The 9,099-nt window shown below is 43.0% G+C and overlaps 1 protein-coding gene across 1 annotated transcript; it reads left to right on the top strand.

Moving 5' to 3' along the window:
- Positions 1–229: 229 nt before the first annotated feature.
- On the top strand, positions 230–8,567 carry smc2 (structural maintenance of chromosomes 2). The gene is made up of 25 exons (XM_018695593.2): positions 230–561; positions 737–886; positions 984–1,106; positions 1,192–1,230; positions 1,341–1,451; positions 1,579–1,623; positions 1,752–1,985; positions 2,144–2,293; positions 2,434–2,667; positions 3,233–3,392; positions 3,554–3,671; positions 3,850–3,988; positions 4,101–4,220; positions 4,356–4,560; positions 4,897–5,032; positions 5,289–5,413; positions 5,590–5,783; positions 5,916–6,067; positions 6,244–6,319; positions 6,598–6,717; positions 6,862–7,062; positions 7,186–7,302; positions 7,416–7,576; positions 7,728–7,875; positions 7,982–8,567. Exons 1-25 carry the CDS (start codon positions 394–396, stop codon positions 8,165–8,167), a joined length of 3,612 nt encoding a protein of 1,203 aa, XP_018551109.1. The 5' UTR covers positions 230–393; the 3' UTR covers positions 8,168–8,567.
- Positions 8,568–9,099: the final 532 nt, after the last annotated feature.

Raw genomic sequence — 9,099 nt, 5'->3', positions numbered from 1 at the left:
GACGAGCCAGCAGCATTTAGTAGCCTTAAAAGTTGCCTGACGAAAATAAATAAACATACATATAATACATATATTAAACGATGTTCTTCGCGGTTTATTTTTGAAATTCAGATATTTAGTTCACTTATTGGTTGATATGTTGATTATATGCACACATCGTGTCAAGATATATTAAATCTATTCGTCCTGTCTCCGGCGCAGGGAGGACGAACTAGCGGCTCCATGCCTGCCGCCAAAATTCAAGTTAGAAGAGAGAAGAGCGAGTTTTCCTGTTGTCGGTTGTAAACACTGGGCTGTATCCTAGTCCTCCACCTTTTAACTGGCTGATTTTGATATTCAGACACCACAAATCTTACCTCCGGTATCTGCGGAGAGAGAGAGGACAGCTTAAAGATGCACATCAAGTCAATTATTGTTGAAGGGTTCAAATCCTACGCGCAGAGGACAGAGATCAACGGCTTTGACCCGCTGTTCAACGCCATCACAGGACTGAACGGCAGCGGCAAGTCCAATATTTTGGACTCGATATGCTTTCTTTTGGGCATTTCCAATCTCACCCATGTAAGTGTGATGTCTCGGATAAAGCTTAATTTAGTAGAATGAGTGGCAAGTTAGTTCTCGTGTTTATCGCAAATGAGCTAGCAAGATAAGTTAGCTACTTCTACTACATTAAGGTGAATTATTTCACTCAGCAAAATTGGTCGACATGTTTTCCTCTGTCATTTTCACTTAAAAGGTGCGAGCCTCTAACCTCCAGGACTTGGTGTACAAAAATGGACAGGGTGGCATCACCAAGGCCACCGTGTCTATTACTTTTGACAACTCCAACAAAAGCCAGAGTCCTCTTGGGTTTGAAACCCACGACGAGATCACCGTCACCAGACAGGTTGGCAAAGACAGAAAGAAAGACGCAGTTTTAAAGGTTCTGTAATTGTTGTAGAAAGCTAAAGCAGGTGTTATAACTGACTTCTTACTTCTTCAAGGTGGTGATTGGTGGCAGGAACAAGTACCTAATCAACGGAGTTAATGCTAACAACACCAGGGTGCAGGACTTGTTCTGCTCTGTTGGCCTCAATGTCAACAATCCACACTTTCTCATCATGCAGGTCAGTCTTTTGTGTGCAGCAGTTTGCATAATTGTTGTTTTAGCTCTCTGCTGTTTTATATAATGTGATGTTTCCAATATTTTAGGGGAGGATCACCAAGGTTCTAAATATGAAGCCACCAGAGGTAAAAAAACATCCACAGTTTGTCCGCCATCTCAGCATCAGAACTTTTTAAATACAAATTCCCCTGCCCTTTTCCAGCTCTTCCAATAATGACCCCCCCTCTTCTTTCAGATCCTTGCCATGATTGAGGAGGCAGCAGGCACAAGGATGTATGAATGTAAAAAGATTAGTGCTCAGAAAACCATTGAGAAGAAGGAGGCCAAGCTGAAGGAGATTCAGACTGTACGTCAAACATCCAAGCTTATTTTTGACAAATGTATCTTTGTTCATTCTGCAGCAGGATGCTGCCACAAACACAGTTGCAGTTAATGTTTAAATATTTCACTATTTCTCTTTCTTTACTCTTTAGATTTTGGACGAAGAAATTACTCCAACCATGCAGAAACTGCAGGAGGTAGGTTAACTGCAAAACCACACTTGAAGACAAGACATACGTTTTCATCACAATGTTTTTTTTTTTGTTTGTTTGTTTTGTTTTTTGTGTGTCATTGTTTCCCTTTTTAAACTTTCCTCCCCCCACAGGAACGATCATCATACCTGGAGTACCAGAAGCTGATGCGTGAGATCCAGCATTTGTCGCGGTTGTATGTGGCCTGGCTGTTTGTGTGCGCAGAGGAGACCAAGGTGAAGTCGGCAGAGAATCTGAAGGTGATGCAGGACAACATTGCCAAGATGCAAGCCACCATGGCTGAGAATGAGAGCAAAGTCCAGGAGCTCTCAGCCCAGATTCAGGAGCTGCAGAAGAAAAAAGACCAGGTACAATGGAAGAGATGAGGTTACAGTGCTTCTTCTTCTACATTTTTTTTTTATCAGGTTGCTACTTGAGAATGATTTGATGACTTATTTGTAACTTTATTTTATTTTAAGTGTTCAAAATTAAATGTCTTGCATGTTTTTGTCTTTTTGTTCTGTAGGAGGTGAATGGAGTATTAAAATCCCTAGAGGAGGCTTTGGCTGATGTGCAACGTGTTGACACCAAAGCCCAGAGTGCCCTTGACCTCAAAAAACAGAATCTCAAAGATGAAATGAAGAAGAAGAAGGAGCTTGTGAAGAGTATGGAGGAGGTAACAGGACCATGTTGCTAATATATCTACCTTACATTAAGCTAATCTAGCAATCTGCAGGACTTGTTTGATCTCTTGTCAAAATAAAAACTTAAAAGCAGTATGCTGACTTTATACATCCCTTTTTCCTTCATCCACAGGACAAGAAAATGCTTACGGTAAAGGAAAAGGAGGTTTCTAAGTTGGCAGAGCAGCTTAAGACTCTACAGGAGGAGGGACAGAAGGATAGTGCTGCTCTTGAGGCAGCTGAACAGCATTTTAAGGCTGTGTCTGCAGGTCTCTCCACCAATGAGGATGGAGAGGAGGCAACACTGGCTGGGCAGATGATGGCCTGCAAGAATGACATGAGCAAGGCAGATACTGAGGCTAAGCAGGTGAGGAAAGCACTTGAAAATATCTGCCTGAGATGTGATGTTTCAAGTTTGTTGACTCAGAATGACTTGTCTCTAGGATTGCCCCATGTTGGGGAAACATTTGTTTTGTGACATTATCAGTGTTGTAATTATTTTATCACCAATTTCCAACACTGTTTTGACTATTTAAACACCATTGCCATTCTTGGAGAGGAGGTGTCGGTAGTGGAGGGATACAAATACCTTTTGCAGCAATATTCTTTGCTGCAGTCTGCTGGGGCAGCAGCATGAGAGCCAGTGACGCCTGCAGTCTGAACAGAGTTTGTTGTTGAGAGGAAGATGTTGCACTGTTGTTGAACATCAGAGAACATTTCGCATCCCCTCCACCACCTGCTGGTTAAACAGAAGAGCACTTTAAGTAGGAGACGAAGAATGCTACAGGAAGTGATTCTCTCAGATGTCATCGCTGTACAGTGATTCTCCTCTGTGTTGGGAGAGGGGACTCTTCCAACAGAATAGTTTTTCCTTGTAAAGAGCATAACATGTGTGGGTTTATCTAGTCTCTGTCCTCTTTCTCTCTGTCCAGGCCCAGATGACACTGAAACATGCCCAAACTGAACTGAAGACCAAACAAGCAGAGGTGAAAAAGATGGACAGTGGCTACAAGAAGGACCAGGACAACTTTCAGGCTGTCAGAAGCAGCAGGGAGAAACTAGAGGCTGAGCTGGCTAAACTCAACTATGAAGGTAGTGTGTGTGTGTGTGTGTGTGTGTGTGTGTGTGTGTGTGTGTGTGTGTGTGTGTGTGTGTGTGTGTGTCTCTGTCCAAGCACAGTCTCTACTCATGGCAGTTCCCTCTCTGCCAAACATCCATGTAATAACAGTAGGGACACATCTATCTCTGTGCAGATGGGAAGGAGGAAAGTCTGCTGGACCAAAGAAGGCAGCTGTCCAGAGAGGTCGCTAAACTTAAAGAGACCTATGAGCGTCTTGTGTCCCGCTTCCCCAACTTGCGCTTCCACTACAAGTAAGGATTTACTAAATGAATTCACTCACCTTTTAATTGTACAGTATATTTCCAGTATCAGTGTTCCTACTTTGTTATGCCCCTAATGGAGGATTAATCATCTTTCTAAATGTAAAACCCTGCACACTCACACAGGAGTTACCCATAAGTGTTTCATGTGTTCTTTGCTTTCTTTTAGGGACCCAGAGCGAGGATGGGACCATAGCAAAGTGAAGGGGCTGCTAGCTAACCTGATCACAGTCCGTGACGTCTCATACGCAACAGCACTTGAGGTGGTAGCAGGAGGCCGACTTTATAACATTGTAGTTGACACAGAGGTAGGTGTGTGACTGGGCCGTGTCACTCTTATTTTACTGCAATCACGTTTAAGTGTTTATATTCTTGCATGATAGCGTAGCCTGAGTTGTTGGTGATTTGTGTCTTTGCCAGGTGACCGGTAAAAAGCTGCTGGAGAAGGGAGAGCTGCAGCGGAGGTACACCATCATTCCCCTCAACAAGATCTCTGCCAAGACACTTAATGACAAAGTGGTCAACACTGCCAAGAGCCTGGTGAGAGATCTCAATACCAGCCAATTAAACAAGTCATTCTGTTTGATCTTGAACCATGACACAGTGTCTTTTTTTACTCACCATCTCTTTCTCATTTCCTATTGTCTCTTCTTTTCTTTCCCCCTCCTCTGTCAGGTTGGAGAGGATAACGCCCACACTGCTCTGTCCCTGGTGGGTTATGAATCTGACCTGCGTAAGGCCATGGAGTACGTCTTTGGTTCCACGTTGGTGTGTGACACCCTGGACAATGCCAAAAAAGTGGCTTTTGACAAGCAGGTGATGACCAAGACTGTCACTCTTGGAGGGGACATCTTCGACCCACAGGGAACTCTGAGTGGAGGTGAGGACGAGGAGAATGCATATACTCGAGTATGTGCCATTGCGTCATCCGGGTGCAAAGTTGAGCAAACAAAAAACACTGAAGTTACATTTCATAGCGATAGAAAAAGTGACAGTTAGACTTTCTTTGCACCAAAATGATGCTTCAAACTGCTTCTTATCACTAGTTGTTATTTTTCAGCATTAATCATACACTTAGAGTTTTAACTTAGCTGCTTGTGGTTAAATGAAATCAACCACCACACACATGCACTTAAAAGGCAACTCCTCAATTCCCTTTAATACACCTTCTAATAAAGTATATGTCTGTTTCTTTTCTCCCCTTTTTGTCCTCCAGGTGCTCGCTCCCAGTCAGCATCAGTTCTGACCAGTCTGCAGGAGCTGAAGGAGGTTCAGGACAACTTGAGGGAAAAGGAGGCCCAGCTTCATGATACTGAGCGACAACTGGCCGGCCTTAAGGGAACAGCTGAGAAGTAAGAAGACAAAGCCACAACATAACCCCACAAATTTATATTGTATTGTTGATTAGATTAGAGCCAGGCTGATATATTAACTTATGGCAGAGGTAATTGGTGTCTATGTCAGCTAATAACAAGAAGTCAAGTACAGGAATGTATAACTATGTCTGAGGTAATTTAGTGAGCACTGACAAGTTGATTGCTACTCTGAAAGTGTTTATGTTATGTGCCTATGTTTTCTTCTTCACTTCTCCACATTTTCTCCCTCCAGGTACCGTCAGCTGAAGCAACAGCATGAGCTGAAGGTAGAGGAGGAGCAGATTTTGCAGGCCAAGCTGCAGCAGAGCTCCTTCCACCAGCAGCAAGAGGAGCTGGAGAGGCTGCGCAAGGCCATTGGTCAGAAATGAGACTCATTCAACACTTTTTAAGTCACATCTAAGCAGGCCTCACATACTATGTACAAACAGACACGTGATGACTCCATCTAGGCCACCTACACAACGCAGAATTTAATGTCATAATGCGGCACACCTGCCTCACTTGTGTTTTTTGTCTTGTGTTTACCTAACCAGAGGAGAGTGAGGAGACTTTGCGTGTCTCTAAGGAAGTGCAGAAGCGTGCTGAAGAAAAGTACAAGGTGTTGGAGAACAAGATGAAGAATGCTGAGGCAGAGAGAGAGAAAGAGCTGAAAGCCGCCCAGCAGAAACTCAATACAGCCAAGAGTAAAGCTGATGCCTTCAATAAGAAGCTGAAGCAGAAGCAGCAGGTACATTGACAAGACACACAGTTGTACATGCAGCACTTCAACATCTGTATCACATTGTATTGGATTGCATCTGATAAATTGATCAAATGTATTTCTCTCTCTCTCTCTTTCCTTTTTCTTCCTTGCATGCAGGAGTCTGATGCTGTGGCCCTGGAGCTGGAGGAACTGCGGAGGGAACAAACTGGTTACGAGCAGCAGATTCAGGCTGTAGATGAAGCCATGAAGGCCATCCAAGAGCAGATAGACAGCATGTCCTGCACTGTATCCCAGAACAAGGTATTTGTGTCGTTCTGAATTATGTCATGGCCACACCTTTTCCATCTGTCCTCAAAAGTTCAAGCACATTTTAAATGCGCATGTACATGTAGTGAATCGATGTGACCAGGAGAGACTTAGATTAACACTATTCTAATTTTTCTGTTATCTTTCACCATTCATGGTTTTGTCTTTTGGGATGTAGGAGGCCAGTGCGCAAAGCCCAGGAGGAGCTGGCCAAACAGAAGGAGGTGATCATGGCTCAGGACAAAGAGCTCAAGGTGAATACAATTTTGCCTTTAATGCTTTGGTTTTTTTTTAACCCCCTCTTGAGAAGAGTTTAAGAGTTTTGAAAACTCAAAATGAATCATAGAAGAAATGTAGTTCAGTTGGAGGTTGGAGGTTGGAGGTATATTGCACTGCACTTGAAAACATTTGAGTTTCCTATCATAAGAAGAGATTATTCCATTCTAGTACTGAATGACTTTACTACTTAGAATTTTAAAATGTTGATTGATGTTGAGTTAATTTCTTGTTTTTCTTCATTTGAATATTCCAGGGGAAGAGCAGTGAGGCTAATAAGATAAGGGAGCAGAACAATGAAGTCCAGCTGAAGATAAAGGAGCTGGAGCACAATATTAGTAAGCACCGCAAAGACAGCCAGGATGCTGCTGACAAGGTAAAAATCAATTTGCCTCTACTCTATCCTCTACAATAGTATACAGTGTTTTCATGATTCATTAGGTTCATGAAAGACTCATTTTATTTAGCATGACATGGGTCTTCTAAACATTTCTGCTCCCCTTTGCCTTTCCTCTTCCAGGTGACTCGGATGCTGGAGGAACACGACTGGATCCACTCAGAGCGCCAGTTCTTCGGTCAGCCAAACACCTCGTACGACTTCAAGACCAACAACCCCCGCGAGGCAGGCCAGAGGCTGAAGAAGCTGGAGGAGACCACCAGCAAGCTGGAGAGAAACGTCAACAAGAGGGCCATGAACATGCTGAACGAGGCAGAGGAGAGGGTGAGGACAAAGAGGCAGAGGGGGTGTGAGAGATTGTGGTACAAACAGATTCGAAAATGTCTAACACAGCTTTTTCTTATCGCCCCCCCCCCATTTATCTTCCACATTTGTCTTGTCCTGCAGTACAATGACCTGATGAAGAAGAAGAGGATAGTGGAGAACGACAAAGCAAAAATCTTGCAGACCATTGAGGAGCTGGATCAGAAGAAGAATGAGGCTCTCAACTTGGCATGGCAGAAGGTCTGCTCTCTTTTTGGGGCCACAAAAAGAATTCATTGGCCACTTGGCCAATTTGGACCTCACTCAAAGAATTTTGCTGTTACTTCAGTTGTCCTGTTTCCCTCCCTCTCCAGGTAAATAAGGACTTTGGCTCCATTTTCTCCACTCTGCTACCAGGGGCCACTGCTAAACTGGCACCTCCCCAGGGCTGTGGTGTCTTAGAGGGCCTTGAGTTTAAGGTGGCCTTAGGAAACACCTGGAAGGAGAACCTCACTGAGCTCAGCGGTGGGCAAAGGTCAGCAAAACCACTTGTATGGTCATTGAGTGTCATTTATTTGTTGTTGGACAGTAGTATGAATGATAGTGAGGTTTCTTTGTTAGGTTTCCACGGGTGATAATGAGGCCAGTTGCTTTATTAACTGCCCTGCTTGTGCCTGTGTTTTCAGATCACTGGTGGCCTTGTCTCTCATCCTCGCCATGCTGCTGTTCAAACCCGCTCCTATCTACATCTTGGATGAAGTGGATGCTGCTCTGGATCTTTCACACACACAGAACATTGGACAGATGCTCCGCACACATTTTAGACACTCCCAGGTCAGTTAAGACACATAGGAATATATATTTACCGTGAGATTTTTTTTATAAACTTTACGTTCAACATGTACTTCAGCTACTTTATTTATGTTTCATCTCTCTCCAGTTTGTGGTGGTGTCCCTAAAGGATGGCATGTTCACCAATGCCAACGTCCTGTTCAAGACAAAGTTCGTCGACGGCATGTCCACAGTGTCGCGGACCGCACTCAGCCAGAGTGACACCAACCTCCCCCAGAAAGGCCAAGACAAAGCTCGTCAAAAAGACAAGAGGAACAAACAGCTCATCAGTTAATTATCATACAAGAGTAGCTGAACATGACAGTCGCATTTAAAATTCACTCTGCTATTATGTCTCAAGAATCCATATCACGTAACTTAAAAAATGTGGTACCTGTTGATAACTGATCAATTGTGTATACTCCTATTTTCTCAATTTATATAATCATTTTGTCTTGTGAAGACTTTCAGCCAGAATTTCTGTTTCATGCCTCATGTCCTTTGTTTAGCTGCTTGGTATGTGGAGTTGTTCACATTTTTGCTTATTTTAAACTTTTAAACTGTAAATTTCTTTTGTCTAAACTGTCCTTAGGTGTCCTGTCTCTTTTCTGGCCTATACTCACGCTCTTCTGATACAAATTATTATCAGCTAACTTGTTCATATGTTTTAATGAATAAAGAAAATCAAACGTTTAGTGATGTTTTTCACTTGCTGTGTAAGATTTGCTGCCCTCTAGTGGCAGCATTGGGAACACTGAGGAGAAGACATACAATGCACCATATAGTGTTAGTATCATTGACACCTGTATATGACACATTGAATCTCTACAGGAAGGGTGTAAGCAAATTTGGCTGAAGTCATTTTTCTCTGGATGTAAATAAAGTCATGTCTTCATGTGACAGTAAGAACTCCCAGGGCATGAGGGATTGTTAATGAAAAACAGGGAAAGGTATTTGTAACAACATATGAGGGTAATGAAGAAAAATGTGACAGCAAAGTATTGGCTTTGATGCTCGCAGTGTTGGGGGCTGTGAGGGTCCTCAGAATGTAGTGATACAGCTGATATTCACACATGCTGAAATCTAAAGGCTACTTGGACGTATTGGTGAGTCACAAATTCATGCAGTTTTACATAAAAAGTGTATGCATCAACTTTTAGTGTATTTACAGTAATGGTAAACATTATTCTTAGAAAACAGTTTACAGCAAACCTACTCACATTTACT

This window comes from Lates calcarifer, linkage group LG5, assembly GCF_001640805.2.
Source record: "Lates calcarifer isolate ASB-BC8 linkage group LG5, TLL_Latcal_v3, whole genome shotgun sequence".
Taxonomy (NCBI): Eukaryota; Metazoa; Chordata; class Actinopteri; family Centropomidae; genus Lates; species Lates calcarifer.
Note: the sequence above shows the minus strand (reverse complement) of the source record. Positions and strands in the feature narration are given on the sequence as shown.